The sequence below is a fragment of the Vulpes vulpes genome, chromosome 9 (assembly GCF_048418805.1).
Source record: "Vulpes vulpes isolate BD-2025 chromosome 9, VulVul3, whole genome shotgun sequence".
Classification (NCBI taxonomy): Eukaryota; Metazoa; Chordata; class Mammalia; order Carnivora; family Canidae; genus Vulpes; species Vulpes vulpes.
In genome coordinates, this window is record NC_132788.1 from 96,949,983 (window position 1) to 96,968,111 (window position 18,129).

The window sequence follows — 18,129 nt, forward strand, 5'->3', positions numbered from 1 at the left end:
CCTGAAAGGAAGCCTCATGCCCATTTCACCACCTCTTCACACCCAGGAGACCTGGTTCCAGGTCCCTCCTGCTCACCTGTATGAGGTACGCATGTCCACGGGCCCGTCACCCGCCTGCCCTTCGCATCTGCCCATGGCCGTCACCTCTGCCCCCCTCAGCAACCCTTGGGCTGGGCCTGCTCCTGGCTCAGGCGTCACTCTCATGTCTCCGTCAGTGTTTAAATCTGAAGACAACAATCCTCTCTCCATTTTTATTTTCTTGCTTTCCACATCATCCTCCGCTGGGTCTCGTTCAAGCGCTCGTTTCTGACTCCGTGTTCGGCATGCTTCTTCAGTCATTCTGAACTTTGGGAGGAGAAAACATGACATTTAAACTTGGCACAACCAAGTTGCTACCTTCTTAGAAACTTTTCAGAGTGTCAGCTTGAAGAGTTTTCCTTGCCACGTGGTGATGGCAGAAGTAGGTAGAACAAATGCAAGACCTATAAAGTTTGCCCAGGACCTTTCTTCACTGCCTGGGGAAGGCTGGGCAGGATCAGTTGAGCATCTGGGGAGCTGAGACCTGTGGGGACCTGGACAGGAATAATGGAAAGTGGTTGTTTATCTGAAGGATAAACATGTTACAAACTCAAAAGCAAATAGAGGAAAACTGTTCTAGATCTGAATTCCCTGCCTATGGGATTCTGAGTACCTGCCTAGGATTGGAGGTGTCTGGAATCCGGCAAAGGGAAACCACTCTATCCCAGGAGCATGGTCACTGCCCAGGGTCCAGCCCCACAATGTACTCAGGTTGACCCTTCTCCCTTTTAGTGAGGGACAGCCTCCTCACACCCTGCTCACCTCTGGGTGTGTGTGTGTGTGTGCGTGTGTGTGAGAAAGGTGTGTGTGTGGGGGAGAGAGAGAGAGAGAGAGAGAGAGAGAGAGAGAGACGTTTAACCCTTTGACTGCCAGCGAGGTAAACTTTGAGTGGGGTGAGAGCTGGTCCAGCACCGTGCCAGCACCCTGTACCTGCAGCACACACATATCTTGATTTAAAGAAAAGAAAAGAAGAAAAAAAAAACAGCTGAGTCAGTTTTTGATCCCATGACATCACTGGGCTCCACATGACCCTTCCCAGGATTCAGTCTGAGAGACAAAGCACTTTCCAGAAAACCAGTCTGAACCGGTTCCAGACAACAAGCTGAAGTGTTGTTAACCCTCACGGAGACAGGACGGAGGACGGAGGACATCACAGTGATGTCTGTCTGCAGGGAGGCTGCTGGCATTCCACAACAGAGTCTGGGACACAAGCGCTCGCTCTTAAAGGAGCCACTCCGAGCCCAGCTTTGATGTCCCAACAAGGCAGGACACAGGAAATAAGACTGCAAGAGAGGCAGGGTCTAAAAAGCCAAGCCAGAGTTCATGGAGGGACAAAAAAGAATTTAGCTACCAAGCTCTAGAATTTCCAAAGTGCCAGTTCTACACAGGATAGTAGGCATCCACGTGTACCAACACAGGGCCCATGGAGAAAAACACCATGGGCCCCTCAGAGAATCTCAATTCATACCTGTGGTGTGCCTGTACTGAAGGACTCCTGGCTCTGTCTGTATATACAGGCAGGGCACCTGGCACCCTCAGCTTCCTCACCAGTGAATACTCTGGGAAACCTGTCCTGGGGAGTGCCAGTCATCCCATCCTGGAGCCCACCTCCTGGGAGGCTGGGGCAACACAGGGCAATAAAGGGCCATTATCATTATATATGGGACACACTCACAACCTTCTTAAGGAGCCAATTTCACAAATGATCAATAGTGCAGGGCTTTGCCCCAATGGCCTCTTTGGTCAACTTAAAGAGTGAAAGGAAGGAAACTGACAGCTGCTCCTGGCTCATAAGGCAGAGTCACCCATATACATACATGTCAGGCCAATGTGGCCTGGCCAGGGCACCCAGATATCTGCTCCTATAGGCAGTCCAAAAAGGTCAAATTGAGCAAGTCTCCTGGTGGTCATGTCACCCCCCTAGCATGCTCCCCATCCATGCTGATGGCGGGTGGGGCTGGAGAACTCTGAAGCTCAAGGGCATGAGATATCAACAAAACCTCCATCTGCCCCCAATCCCTCCTGGCATCCTAGCTCATACCTGCCACCTGCCCTGTCTGTACCAAGTGCTCAGTCCCAGTCACCCCCTAAACATCCCCCATCCCCTCCTCCCATTCTCTGTGTCAGTATGGTCTCCTAAGAGAAAACAAGGGATGCCCCCATGTTCCGCTTAGCCTAAAGCTCTATGGCTTCTGTCCCTCTTTGATATACCTTCACGACAAACCCTGTGTCAGTCTGCTCACTAGGTCTATCAGTTCTGTCTCTGTGAAACTGCAGATAAGTCACTGCCCTGAGTGTCAATCATTCTCCCCCACCCCTCCCTCACTGTGGGAGGCATGGGTCATCTTCCTTTTGAGGACTGACTAAAACAGGAGCTCGTCAAACATTTGGGGAATTACACAAGAGGAACAATTTCAGTAGCTGTCTTGGACAGCCGGTAGCTGTGCTCCCAGGACCAGAGAGGAGCCTCTCAGGATCAAAGAGGAGAGGAGACGAAACCAGAAAGAGGCAAAGAGGACCCCCACTAGAGTCAGAAGAAATTCTGTCTCTAAAGGAGAAGCTCCTAGTCTGGCCTGGTACCCACTGGAGGAGAAGAGAGACTGAGGTGGATGTGGAGGATGCCCCTCCTCCCAATCCTGTACTCAAACACTCTGTGTACTTCCCCACTCTGCCTCTGCTCCAGCCTGGCATCCTTATCTACTCATTCACCCTGCCAGCCAGTCTCTGACCTTCTAAGCTCCGGCTCCAATCCATGAAACTCATCCAAACCCAGACCCTACATGAAGTCCTTCCTCTCAGCTGCCCACACAGACTGGGGACACACACACTCCTCAACAATCAGGTCACTGTGTGCCAGGTCACCAGACTGGCAAGGTAGTGCCCAAGTGACCTCACTTCGTTGTCACTGGGTTAAAACAAAGGGCCAGAGCAGAGCCTCATACCCACAGGAGGACTGCTTCTTCAAGCCCCAGTGACCACCCTGGGCCATAGAACTCCCCCAGAGCACCCCAGTTTGGGTAGCTGATCAGGGTCCCCACATCACAGCCTGCTTATGCTCTGTGCGCAGTGTCAGGGTAGCTCACATTGAAGCTGAGGGGCTGGAACTCTCCCAACCCCAGAACCAATAGTCATCCTAGCAGCGCACACATGCCTTGCTCCTTCAGCTCCAAGCCTCTTTGGCTCTGGCAGGGCACTGGGGGGGGGGGGGGGGGGGGGGCTGCTACATCCCTCCCCCACCACAGAAAGGACTAGCATAGCTGGAAGGGACATGGCAAGAGGGTGTCTCCAGCTCTGCACTCCATTTCCCACCTTGGGTGGAGCCTACTCCACAGCAAAGTGGCTGAGTTAAAGGCCACATGGCACATCTGCTCCTGGGGAGGGCAGATACTAGTTCAGAATGGTTCCTCCCTCCTCTGAGCAAGAAGGACCAGTCCCCCCACAATTTAGGTCTAGTGGTTACCAACCCGTAGGCACGAACCCAGAATCAGCCACAAAGCTATAGGGAAGAAACAAGCCTTGAGGAATGAAGCATAATCAAGGAATGAAGCATGACCTACAATTTCTGCAAAAAAAGCAGTGAGGAGGTACACTGGAATACTTTCTAAAGAGCAGGTGAAGAGACTGAATTACTGTGATAGCAAATTAGGATCTGCTTCAGAATCGTTGGCCAGTAAGGGTAGAATGAAGGGAAAGATAACAGAGCTTCTACCACAGGTCCATTCAGGAATTGCCAGCCCACAAAGAACAGCTCCCTCTTACTGAAGGAGGATCCTGTGCTGGCTGCTACCTGCAGGCAGAGGCAGATCCTGACAGCAGTATGCCCACTGTAATTGTGAGGTTCCCAAGGCTGCAAGGCTGCCCAAGGCACAGGCTTGTTACCCAGGAAGCAGGGCTGGAACCCAGGTGGCCTCAGCCCCTTCTTCTCACTCTCTGCAAACACAACCAAGTCAAGCAAAACCTGCTCTAATAAATCCTTAGAGCTGGGTGGGCAGAGGTGGCAGGACGAAGCCCAGGTCTTCAGGTCTTCCTTGCCCCAAAGAAAGGAGGTTGCAGCCATACTAGAGGCACACAGGCATAGCACAGACCAATCCCAGAGCAAAGGTGCCATCAGAGCATAGGTATAATGATGACATAGGGCTTTGGGTCAGTGCAAACTGTAACTGCCTTTACCAAAAGCTATTTTAATTATTTTATTTGTTTGAGAGAGAGTGTGCACACACATGTACCCAAAAAGGGAAGGGAGAGGGAAAATCCCAAGCAGACTCCACACTGAGCACAGAGCCTAATGTGTTCAAGATCACAACCCCTAGATCGTGACTGAAGCCAAAAGCCAAGAGTCGACTTCCTAACCAACTAAGCCATCCAGGTGCCCCTACTTTATTTTAGTAAAATGCCACACTTACTAATCTGAGAACCTCAGGTGGAATATCTGTTCTAAAACCACTCCAAAGAGGTAAATGATGTAGGAACAGAATTTTTAGACAAGATTCAGGAGACCAACAAAAAGTACACAAGTTGAGCACACAACACCAGTAAATGTCTCTTGACAATTAAAAAAAAAAAAAGGGTCAAGAAACACAAGTCATGGAGCTCATTAGTACTATCCATACTAGGAAATCTTATACTACTGTTACTAACATACCAGTAACACTCCTGTTTCAAGCACAAGAAAAATACTTAGCGAAATGCGCTTGGGAGAAGTGACTGAGCCGATGATCAGAATAGTGGACCTGGGGTGCTCTTTCCAGAGCTCAGAGAAGAGTGAGCATGAGAAGGTGGAGGAAAGAGGGTACTAAGTGTGGACTGTCTCAGCAGGAGCATGGAGGGATTTGGGGAGATCCAATTTGTTCTAAAGGATCATCTGGCTGATCTGCGGATAGACTAGAGAAGGGGGTTTTGTGGGGAGCAGTTTTGGGAGGCTTTTGTATATTGTGGCTCAGGATGGGAAAGAGACTGAGCAGTGAGAAGACATGACCAAATATTGAGGGTACTTTAGAGGATACAGACAACACAACATGCCAACAGCTGGATGAGAGGTGAGAAAGAATTGCTTTGTTTTGTTTGTTTTTGCCTGAGCAACTGGAAAGATGGAATCGATTTTCTGAGATGGGGAAAGAGCAGATCTGGGAAAAGGCTGGGAGCAAGGTAGTTTGGACATGCTGAGCATGAGTCTACCAGACCCACACAGAGAGGCTGAGGATCTGCTGACAGGTGGAGGCCTACACATGGGGCAGCCACTGTCCTTGGCAGCACAGGGCACCCTTTCCTGTCAGGAAGGAAGAAGGGCCTGTGAAGCATCAGATGCCACGCTGGGCAACAATGAGATCCAGACACTGGCCTCACTCCATACTCAACACATAGGCTCTGCTGGGTGGGTAGTTCCATCAGGCCTCAGCTAGGCACCCATCACTAGAGTGCCCCCAAGCAATGTACAATGCAGGTGGATGTTTGTGCCCTGGTGGTCCTGAGGCTGGGGCTGTGTTGCCCCCCTGCAGGACCTCCCCCTTGTCTCCTGCCTGAACCCAAGAATCCTATCCATCCTCCTTCCTCAAGACAACATCTGAGGAAGCTCTGGGAAGATGAGCCCAGGACCTGTACACCCTCTACCCACCCTTTGGAGGCTCCTCCCGTCCCCCATTCTTGAGAGTTAAACTCAGGCACCTGAGGAGGGGCCAGGGAAGAGAACAGCCAAGCTCTACTTTGGTGTCAGCAGCCTCTGGCTGACAGGCACATGTCTTCCCTTCCAAAATGAGACCTCACTCTGTTTGAGTCCTGAGCCACTTCCTGATGCATCTGAGTGATAGTAACAGGAATGCAGTGGCTGTGTTCTGGAAGCAACTCACACTAAGGACACCAGTTCTCAAGTTTTAAACATCCAACCCTGGTAAGGCCGAGTACAAGGGATGTAATTTAACTTGGGATATAGGATGATTTCAACAGCTGGCCTCTACTACCAAACACAACAAAGAACAGAAGCCAGGTCTCAGGGAACAACTGACTAAGGGACCTTGTTACTTTGAGCCTCAGTTTACCTAAGCATACCTCATAGACATACTACATACTATGTGAAGAGATACATGATGTTAGAATAACTTGAATGAGAAAATCGAATTGCAGGATAGTGTAATACCATTCACATGGCTTAAAAAAGCTTTTATCTTCAGAAAAAAAATATTGAAAAAGCTTATGAAAATCAAAAGTGAAAGAAATTGGGCTAAAAGCCACAGCACTCATTTCTGAAGAATAAATTGTTAAGAAACTTTCACTTTCTGTATTCAAATTTCTGTATGAAATGATGATTTCATATCAGTCTTATATTCAAAGAACACAAAGATAAAAAGGAGAGCTACATAAAATAACATTTCCACATGCAAACGCTGAAAACTGAAAGGACAAATGTAGTGGGAGTGAGACAAAGGAAGACCGCCCTTTGGAGGAAGTGCTCCCAGGCTGGAGGGTGTTCTGTAATATAGGGATATCATAAGGCTGGCTCCTCCAACAGGCAGAACCAAGAACTTAAGACAACTTAATGCAACCTTCAGTGGACTGAGAAGGGTTGCTGCCACTGACTTTCCTATCCATATTAGCAAGAGCCTATGTAGCTTAAGAGTACACCCTCTGCGCCACTAAAGAGACTCTCAAGTTCTAAGCAGTAAACCCCAAACCCTCATCTTATCCTCACAGCCCACCTTCTACATCTGGGTTACCAGGTGTGCTGAATGTCCACCAGGCAACAGCAAGGGGTGTGGGCTCACTTTAAGGGACCTCATGTTTCACACAGTTCCTCATCCTCATGCCCAGAGCAACAATCCCTATACTACTCTGCAGCTTCATCTCTTTTCCCAGCTTGTCGCTAAACTCTTCCACAGCAGAAACTTCTTTTTCCCATTCACCTTCATATTCAGTGTGAAGCAAAATAATACGGGTTCAGTACATGGTACGGAGTTAAACCTACATTTCTGTAAATTAGCCTCATGAAATGTACAATTCCTCGGGTTTGCCCTATAGGTCAAAATGAAGCATACAAGTACTTTCACTAAAAACTGTGCGTTAGGGGCACCTGTGCTGTTCAGTCAGTTAAGCATCTGCCTTTGGCTCAGGTCATGATCTAAGGGTCCTGGGATTGGGCAGGCCGGGTGGCTCAGCGGTTTAGCGCCACCTTCAGGCCAGGGCCTGATCCTGGAGACCCAGGATCGAGTCTCATGTCGGGCTCCCTGAATGGCCTGCTTCTCCCTCTGCCTGTATGTCTCTGCCTCTCTGTGTATCTCATGAATAAATAAAATATTAAAAATGATAATAAGGGTCCTGGGATTGAGCCCCATATTGGGCTTCCTGGTCACAGCAGGGAATTTGCTTCTCCCCCCCCGCCCCCCTCACTGCTCGTTCTTTCTCCTAATAATTTTTTTTTTTTTTTTTTCAGGCAGCCCGGGTGGCTCAGCGGTTTAGCACCTGCCTTCTGCCCAGGGCCTGATCCTGGAGTCCAGCGTTGGGCTCCCTGCATGGTGCCTGCTTCCCCTCTGCCTGTGTGTGTCTCTGCCTCTCTCTTGGTCTCTCACGAATAAATAAATAAAATCTTAAAAATAAACAAACAAACAAGTGTGAGACCACAAGCACACAGGGCTTTGATATAAGTTCCTAAAAAAAAAAAAAAAATTTTTTTTTTCTTAAAGATTTTATTTGTTCATGAGAGACACACACAGAGGCAGACATAGAGCCTAATGTGGGACTCGATCCCAGAAACCCGGGATCATGGCCTGAGCCAAAGGCAGAGGCTCAACCACTGAGCAATCCAGGCGTCCCAAATAAATAAAATCTTAAAAAAAAAAAAAAAAACTCGTGTTCAGACTTTCTGTAGGCTGAATGTAAAGAGACAGAGTCTCATAGACTGAGGCTGAGAGAGGAACAGGAATCTGGGGAGATGGTCTAAGCAGAACAGAAAGGGCCAAGCCACTGAGCAGGAGGCTCTCAGGCAGAGGAAGGGAGATAACAGTGAGTCCTGTGCTATAGGTTTGCTCAGAAGGAGAATTAAGTCTTACTACTCACCGAAGCTGGGTTCCTAACCTTTAGTGATCTGAAAACCTAAGATATGCCAAAAATACAGGTGTTTTCTCTCTTAAACATCATCAAGAAGGCACTAGGTCCAGATGCCTGGGTCTTCAAAGATCTAGGCTAAGAGGATACTAGGGAGACCTCTCTGCAGCAGTCCTGTGACCAGGGCGAGGGTATACCCACACATGCTGGAGGTGATAGCTACCACTCACTAAGAGCCTGTGCTTGTTGAAGAGGAGCAGGTCATCTAAGGTGGGGAAATCCAAGTCTAAGCAGGCAAAGAGTCTGGGCCTGAAACCCAGGTCCACCACTCACTCCTCTTTCCACCTGGCACTCTCACAAGCTGCCCACTGTGAACATTCCACTATATGGTCAAAAGGCCTTTTGTTAATCATGTTTAAATGGTTTGTTTTCATCTGGAGTGAACAGCACATGGTGGGGCTAACATGATGCATGAGCTAGTGAGTAGAAAGATAAAACAGCCATCCTCCCCTCTCATCCTCAAATGACAGGGAACCGTGCCTAGAGAATTAAGATTTGCCCTGCCCAGGGTCAGGCCAGGGAAGACTCTGAAGCTAGAAGCTATGGAACCCCATAGTCAGACATCACCACCACCTACCAGGTAACAGGCTATAGGTACCTGTCCCATAGGACTGTTTGGGCCTCAGTGTCAAAGTTCTTATATGTCCCTAACCCTGGAAGAGAAGAGTGTCCAATCACAGCAGGTAGATGACAAACATGATGAATAAATACAGGTTTTACGAAGAGGAGCTCCCAATAGGGGAAAGGAGGCTGGTCCAGACACCTCAAGCTGTTTCAACATGATCCTTACTTAGATTGTGACCCAAGTTTATCGCTCCCCTGTTAACAGAAACATGGGGTCTTCTTTTAAGAGCAAAACACCTATCACTGAGCATTTACCCCACATGGATCACCTCAGATGATCCTCATAACCACCTGTGAGGTAAGTGCCATCATCTGCCCCCATCGTACAGGTGGGGAAACTGAAGCAGGTGGTAGTCACACAGCCAATGGGTGAGACATGCTGGGAACTGAAGCCCATCCTCCAGACAGTCCCAGTTGAAAAACCTCATTAACAACCCAGAGTCACATATGAGCTTTCCAAAGAATACTGGGAGCTCCTCACAAGTAAGAAATTGGTCTTGACCTCTCACTCACAGGGTCCAAATGAAATATTAAATGATTACAACTTTATGTTGTTGAGTGAGATCACACCTTTTGCTGTTTGCCTTCAAAATACAGTGAATTCTGCTGGAGCACAACATATATGCATTTTTTAAAAACCAGAGCATATTGCAAATTGTGCAATAGAAACAAAGGGCTATGGGAGCAACAGGGTTAGATACGCAACACCCCAAAACTTCATCATGACATAAAAAAAAGACAGGAGCCTGATTTTTAAATGGTAGCATGTTAAACAACCAAGAAATACACAAATGCTACCTGAAGCCTGACCGTTCAACCTGAAGGAAGATCTGGCATTTGCTGTGGCTATTTTCTTACTGTGACATGCTGGAATGAGGGTGTCTGACCCCAGAGAAAAATGGTATGGCCTCGAGGGGGCCTGGTGCATATCTGAGATGTGTTCATTTCCATTTTGTGTAGTATCAGGTGCTCTTTTAGCTGGGAGCAATTTTCTGGATTCACCTATTGCAGGAGTTGGCAAACTTTTTCTTAAAGGAATACAGTAAATATTTTCAGCTCTCCAGGTCATTCTGTCTCTGTCCTGATTACTCAGCTCCGCAGCTGTAACGGTACATCCTCAAACGGGCATAGCTGTGTCCCAACCAAACTTTATCTACCAAAACAGACCACCAGCCTGTGGATCATAGTTTCCCAACCCCTAACCTGAACATGGCATTACTCCCGGACAAAATTGTACATAACTACATACAATGTGTGTGTCATGCTCCAACTGTGCCTTAATATATCAATGATGTTGAATAAATCTGCTTATCCAAAACAAGCATTATCAGAGAATTCACTACAGAGGACAGGTTTCAAAAAAAGGACTTGAACATGTAAATTTAATCTGAGCCCAGGACTCAAGGTTCACTCTTTTGACAAGCCAAAAGAAATTTAGTTTCAAAAAGTGCTGAGGGCAGAGAGCTCACCAAAGGGTCAGCCTATCTTACTATACGGGTCAATTTTATACCATCCTAAAAGCCCTACACACTCTCAAAATAAATAGGTCCGTCGTATAAGGAAATTGTGTGCTATAAACTCAATTACTGCAGTGGCTAAAACTTGAACCCAGTTATAAAAGCAAGCGGTTCCTCAGCACTCATGCCTGAGGATCAGACCAAAGCTCTAAGGAAAAGCATAAGGGGATGTAAAAGACCTTAAGGGGCCCAGGGCTGGGAGGGGGTGGGATGAGCCCTCTCGAAATAGGGATGTTTGCATTGACACACAAAGTGACGTGAGCACACTAGGGCTGATATGCTGGAGACCGGGGGTCCCTGAGGTAGGAAGGGAGCTATAGGTCCTGACTTCTCCATGTAACCAGGACTCACCTTCACCCCTTGAGGGCTAGGGAAAAAAGGGTCATCTGTGCCAGGGAAACTTCGAGAAGGGAGGTGGGGAGCATCCCTTCTGGGGACCAGGAGGATGCAGGTCCATACCAGTGTCCCCAACTGTCTCACTCTAGGGCAGGTCCTGGGCAGACAGGCAGCACTAAGACAGCCTTACAACCTGTGTCCTGTCCCACAGAATGGATAGATATCATTGAGCAATCATGATCTTCACCTGGTACATTCTGCCTGCAGCTGCAGCTCCATAGCCTACCCCAGCCTGGGGACAGCAATAGAACCCCAGGGATCTTTCTGGCAACCTGTCAGGGACTCAGACTCCACCCAGTCACTACCTTGGTCCTTCATTTCTGCTGACATTTATCTGAACACTGGGCCTGCCTGGACCTGGGGCTCAATGCTAGTTTTCTGAGCCTTCTGCTTTGTGTTAAAAGAAGCCAACACTGGGCATCCCGGGTGGCTCAGCAGTTTAGAGCCGCCTTCAGTCCAGGGCCTGATCCTGGAGACCTGGGATTGAGTCCCACGTCGGGCTCCCTGCATGGAGCCTGCTTCTCCCTCTGCCTGTGTCTCTGCCCGTCCGTCTCTCATGAATTAAAAAAAAAAGAGCAGCCAACACAGCTCACCAGGTGGACAACCCCTAAATAAAAATGAGACACATGACCAACATATTCTGTCCTGTTGAAAGGGCTTAGTCACTCTTTCAAAGGCTTCTCACAAGGTGGACACTGCAACCTCCAATGGCCACGGTGCCTGGCCTTTGGATTCTGGGGAGGCTGAAGGTAGTGAGAAGTGAGGAAAGGGGACAAGAACAGATGAAGCCCCAGACTTGGGATCATTTGACCTCACTCAATAGACATCCTACTGGGGGATGCCTGGGTGGCTCAGCGGTTTAGCGACTGCCTTCGGCCCAGGGTGTGATCCTGCAGTCTCGGGATCGAGTCCCGCATCGGGCTCCCTTCAGGGAGCCTGCTTCTCCCTCTGCCTGTCTGTCTGTCTCTCTCTCTGTGTGTGTCTCTCATGCATAAATAAATAAAACCTTAAAAAAAAAATAGCCTATTGGTAGGAGGACATGGGAAACTGGGGCACTGAAAGATTATCTCCCCACTCCCCAAAGTTGCACCACACCAAGCAACTTTGCACTACAAACATACATATATGTGCACCCACACTCATGCATACTCATGGACACATGCACCCACACATACATGCACTCACACATGTGCAGTTTTTATTCCCTCCTCCCATTCCAAATCTTGCCCAATTATCTCAGAAAACGTCTTTCTTTGTTCAATTCTGAACAAAACATCAGTTCTTGTGGGTGATCAGTGTCCATTTAATTCCTGATCCACCTGTCTCAAAAAGTAAAACCTTGAAGTATGAAAATGAGATTAGACACAGGGACCAAAATCTCCAACTTCTAAAGCACATGAAGAAACCCAGAGCCCTACAGCGCCTCACATGGATCCCCCCATACACCTCAGCCACTTTAGCTCACACATCCCCAAGCCCCGTCCAAGACAAATGATTTCACACTTGGTTGGAGTAGCAGAACATATTCAAATCACCAGCACTGCAACCATGCTCATTTCTACTTTGTGCATACAGTAAGTTAAGCTTCCAGAGAAGGCAGAGAACTAAACACTCTTTACTGCTGTTTATAGGAGTAATGCCTGAACCCAAAAGGGAACTTCTACACGATAAAGAGCCTGGTCAGTTACTAACCACCTAGGACATCTCATATCCTAGTTTATAGCCTGTGTGGCCCAGTAGGATGTGGATGCTAATAGGCTCCTAACAAATACGGTTACTAGGGACACCTGGGTGGTTCAGCAGTTGAGTATGTGCCTTCAGCTCCAGGGCATGATCCTGAAGTCCTGGGATCAAGTCCCCCATCAGGCTCTCAGCATGGAGCCTGCTTCTCCCTCTGCCTATGCATATGTCTATGTCTCTCTCTCTCCTCTCTCATAAATAAATAAGTAAAATCTTAAAAAAAAAAAAAAAATACAGATACAGCACCAGACAGTGACCTCTTCAAGGGACCAGTGACCCAGTGGTGCCTGCTCTGTGGAGGATAGGAAGAATAGCTCAGGGTCCCTACCTTCATGGGAGCACAGACCTTGTAAAGGCTGTGAAATCTATGTACTAATCTCCTTTTTACTAAAAGTCAACACCAGAAAAGAGTTCACCATGCTGGTGGAAGGGAAGAATCTACAAATGCTTCATTAGAGCTAGGCTTCCAAGGCAAAATCTGGACTTGTAAAGATAGAGGAGGAAGGGAAAAAATACTAGAAAAGACAGAGTGGCAGAAATAAACAGGTGCGTGAAAACCCATCTCCAAAGGAAAGTAAACAAAAGCAAATAAAAGAAGATCAAAACTTTCAACAATTGTTTTTTAAATGGGATGAAATTGTGTAGAAGGAATCCTGTTACAGAGACCGCTTCTATTCAGTATGAGAGGCTCTCAGTGACGACAGGGCCTCCCCTGGACTTCCCTGGGCACCAGGTACCCTTTAAGAATCCAGGGGCTGGGGCTGGGGCTGGGGTGGAGGTCAGGACCAGCCATCAGCCAATGAGAGTGAGGAACTGTACGGGCTGGAACCTGTAACTGGGTCCTGAAGGACAGGGTGGAAGGAAGCCCTAAGAGCTGTGAAACGGCAGAGTATGTTCCAAAGACACATACACACAACATAAAGTGCCTCCAGTCATTCCATCAAACAAGTCAATCTGAGCACCAAGAACTGAGCACTCTTCAAGGAACCACTCTGCCCCTAGTCCCTACAAGTGCTCTCTATCTAACCTTTTTGGGAAAAGACATCATTTATAAATGCAGTGCTCAGCTTGGACCAAGAGTGAAAAGGGAAGGTTAAAGTTCAGGAGCATCTCAGTCTCCTCCTAACAAGACACTTAAAACATCCCAGGTATGCCCACACAATGTGCTCCCTCTGAAATGCTAATGATCCATCAAATATAAGCCCATTACCACCAAGAGGGTGGGGGTCATCCGAGAGAGGCCACAACAAATGCTTCTATCTATCTAGTCACCTTCAGTTCTTGGTTCAAGAACCATCCAGAGAAACAAGTTTTTAAGACTGAAAAGTTTAAAAAGAATTGGCACCTCTGGTTTTCACATTTACAAATAAACACACATTTATAATCTGATTTTTTTAGGTGGAAAATTTGTAAATGATGTCTCTGAATTAATGTTTGGGAATATATTTAACAAAGTTAATCCGGACAGCAGAAACTTTTAACACACTTAAGTGGTGACCATCAACAATATACAGACAAAACCTTAATGGTCTTCAGATTCCTAAACACAAATCCCATACAGACAGCACAGTAAAGAACACAGCACTGGTAGTAGCTCACTCCAGCAGAGCGTGTGGGAACAAAGCAGGCTTTGGGACAAAACCTCCAGAAAAAAGATGGTCACAAGGGTGCTGACAGTTCACCAGGCTGCTCAAACTTGCCCCAGGGATGTACAGGGCCAAGTCTGGGATGTCGGGTCCCCAGACTCCAACCTCCCTCCCTGGAGTCATGGGAGAACAGGGGAGGTGGCGGCTCAGGTACTGAAAAAGCACAGGTCCTATCCTAGGAAGACAGTATAGGGAATATATTTTTATCTTCCCTCAGACACAGCCAATCTCCTGCAAACTTCTGAAAACGGAATAATGTGGATTATACAGATCTGCACCCAAGCCCCATGCTTTGGCTTCTGAGCACCCTTTCCCAGAAGAAAGCCCATCTTTATCTCTTGCCATAGCACACAGAAGAAAAGTACACTTAAACACTGATCACATGTTAAGAGGGGGAGAACTGGTAGCAAGTGTCTTTAAAACTACAGTAGCTTGTCCAGGCTCATACTGGAGATAAGACTTGGCTTTTGTGTTTGTTCTCAAAGTACCTAATGAACACCCAACACCACCCACCTGGATGTGGCCCCACAAGGGCGTCTGAACGGCCAGCAGCCAGGGCCATTGGGCCAAAGCCCAACTCTGCAGTCAGAGAGAAATAGATGCTATTAGAGAAACACACAACACAGAAACAAAGGTACTGCCTATGAAGGGCAATCTGAGCAATATTAAATGTCTACAGGGAAACAGTAACGAGGAGTCCCCCTGGTGGGGATGTCACTCTGAGGGCTAGTTGGCTACATTTGCATCCCATGGGAAAGGAACAGCCCTCTGTTCCTTCCCAGCTGCCTCCTGGGCCATGTGCCTTCATGGCCTACAAAGGGTTACACCTGCCATTTCATGCCATCTGCAATGTGCCCATGGGGTGTCACATCACAAAATGGGATGCCTTAACCCTTTCAGTGCCAACTCCCTCAGGGCCAAGATACAGCTCTAACCACTAGCTCCATTGAGGCCGTGGCTGGCAATGGCAGGGAGGTTTTGGCACAGACAATGGTAGGAAGGACCAAAAGAGTCACCTCTGTTCCTAGGAGGAGAAAGGAGTAAACAGTGGGGGAACCAAGCGTGCCTCTTATGTCATTTTCATCAGGGTGCCCAGCAATATGGTAACACCTGGAGGCCTTTCCTGGGCTTCTCTTGTTAAGCTCCTCCCTGTACATACTCCGTGGTATCACAGCACCGTGGCAAATGCCCCAGGAGGATCAGAGCCAGCAGAGAAATTTAGTTGGTCCTAAATGTAAGGACCAACTAACTACTACTTTTAGGACCAACTAAGTTTCTGGTCTCAATAAAGCCCATGGGACTAAGAAATAATTCCTATCAACGAAAAGTTCTCTCAGCACTTTCTAAACAGCTGTAAGAGAGGAAACAAATCCCACTTGTGGAGCCTCTACCCTGTGAGTGGAAATGTACTCCTTGGGTATGGAGTTGTTCAGATACCTACAACAATCTCTGGGAACAGCAGAGTTGGGTTTGAGGATATCCCATTAAGTGGTCCTTTTGTAAAAGATACTATTTAAGGGGATCCCTGGGTGGCTCAGTGCTTTAGCTCCTGCCTTCGGCCCAAGGCGTGATCCCAGTTTCCCGGGATCGTGTCCCACATCGGGCTCCCTGCATGGAGCTTCCTTCTCCCTCTGCCTGTGTCTCTGCCTCTCATAAATAAATGAATAATAAAAAAAAAAATTTTTTTTTTTAAAAGATACTATTCAAAGTAAAAGCAAGGCCCTCACCACAGCCTTGAGGTCAGGTCAGCCTCTCTGAACTTGTCTCCTGCTATTCTGTACCACCCCACCCTGACCCCATACTATTATGCCATACTGACATTCTGGCTTTCCTCTGACAGTCAACCTCACTCCCACCCCAGGGCCTTTGCACTTCTTGCTCTCTCTGCCTACAAGGCTCTTCCCCCACCCTCCGCCCCCCTCTGGGAACTACCCTCTTTTTTAGCTCTCAGCTGAGACACAAAAATGATATCTATCTCCCTCTGTGGACTTCTAACCTCTTTCCCACTTCATCACCACTTAATATTCTATTTAAGTGTCTCTCTGTGTATCCTCCTAACCCCATCTCCCATAAGACAGGGAACACCTCTTTGTTCAGTGCTACCATCCTAGAGCCCAGGACAGAATAAATGCTCAATATAAATCTGTTAAACATACAAGAAAAAAATATTTTCAGAATTCCCAGCTATCACTCCCACTGCCTAGTTAAATAAACCAAAATGTCTTCATGCCAATAAAAAGGATAAAGATCAAAAACAAAACTTTTACCTTTTAACAAAAATTAACTCAAAATAGGTCAAAGACCTAACTATTAAAAGCTAAACCTATAAAACTCAGGAAAAAACGGAAGGGTAAATCATGACCTTGGGTTTGGCAACAGATTCTTAAATGTGAAATCAAAAGTACAATATCAACAGAAGAAAAAAAAAAGACCAACTGGACTTCATCAAAATTAAAATCTAATGTGCATAGGAATGTGGGGGGCAGGGTCTCGCTGGCTCAGTCAGGAGTGTGGAATCTCAATCTCAGGACTGTAACTTTGAGCCCCACATTTGGTATAGAGATTACTTAAAATCTTGAAGGAGGTGGGATGGGGAAGGAAACAACCCACAAAATGGGAGAAAATATAAGCAAATCATATATCTGATAAAAGTCTAATGTATAGAATATATAAAGAACTCTTATAATTAAAAAAGAAATCCAATTCAAAAACAGGCGAAGGATTCGAATAGACATTTCTCCAAAGAAGATATACAAATGGCCAGGGCAGCCCGGGTGGCTCAGCGGTTTAGCCCTGCCTTCAGACCAGGGTGTGATTCCGGAGACCCAGGATCGAGTCCCATGCCAGGCTCCCTGCGTGGAGCCTGCTTCTCCCTCTGCCTGTGTCTCTGCCCCTCTCTGTGTCTCTCATGAATAAATAAATAAAGTCTTAAAAAAAAAAAAAAAAGGGCAGTAGACATATGAAAAGATGTTCAACATTTGTCATCAGATAAATGCAAATCAAAACCACAATTAGATACTATCCCATACCCACTAGGATGGTTATAATAAAAAACAGAAAAAGAAAAGTGTTGTCAAGGATGTGGAGAAACTGGAAGTTTCATACATTGTTGACAGGAACATAAAATGTTGCAGTGATGTGGGTAACAGTCTTGACAGTCTCTTAAAAGTTAAATACTGCATTACCATATGACCTAGCAATTCTACTGCTAGGTATGTAAGAGATGTGAAAACATATTCACACAAAAACTTACATACAAATGTTAAAAGCAGCACTATTCACAATAGTTAACAAATAGAATCAACCCAAATGCCCATCAACATCCATGGGCTGTGATACATTCCATACAATGAAATATTATTTGCTCATAAAAAGAAATGAAGTTCTGATTCATGTCACAATGTGGATGAAAAGTGAAAATACTGTGTTGAATGAGAGAAGCCAGATAAAAAGGCCACATAGAATAAAAAAAGATTCCATTTATATGAAATGCCCAGAACAGGCAAGTCCATGGAGACATAAAGTAGATGAGTGGTTGCCAGGGCCCTGAAGGGCACAGAGGTAGAGTGGGGAGTGACCGCTAATGGGTACAGATTCTTTTGAGGATAAAAACATTCCAGAATTTGACAGAAATGGTTATCATACAATATTGTGAGTGTATTAAATGCCACTGCAACTGTACACTTTTTTTTTTTTTTTTGCAACTGTACACTTTGAAATGGTTAAACTAGTGAATTTTAGGTTCTGTAAATCAACCATACAGTTCTCAGTGTCTTAAGTCACAACAAACCCACCACACAGGTGGGAACTAAACTGCCTCCAAGCAAAAGAGCTAATGCCTGGAAGCAAGGCCATGTGGGCAAAGATCAATTTAGCAATGGGGAGTCAAGGCAAAGAGAGCAAGGCCTCAGACAATTGGGGTCACACAAACTAACACCAGCAGAACATGATTTAAGTCAAGATCATTACAGGCTTCACACTGCCTAAAACCAAAACAACACACACTATGGTTTTAGATTAACACACTCCCAGGAATG

At 46.7% G+C, this 18,129-nt stretch overlaps 1 protein-coding gene across 10 annotated transcripts in view; it reads right to left on the minus strand.

Moving 5' to 3' along the window:
* The window catches only part of GATAD2A (GATA zinc finger domain containing 2A), a 107,140-nt gene that overhangs the window by 40,328 nt on the left and 48,683 nt on the right, over positions 1-18,129 (minus strand). For 6 of the 10 annotated variants that reach the window (XM_025989410.2, XM_072721116.1, XM_025989415.2 and 3 more), the window contains one exon: positions 77-345. The exons of 2 other annotated variants lie outside the window; for them this stretch is intronic. In XM_025989410.2, coding sequence (XP_025845195.1) covers positions 77-345 — 269 coding nt within the window. The remainder of the gene's footprint in view (positions 1-76; positions 346-18,129) is intronic. 2 more of the 10 variants (XM_072721120.1, XM_072721117.1) reach the window with 1 other exon arrangement.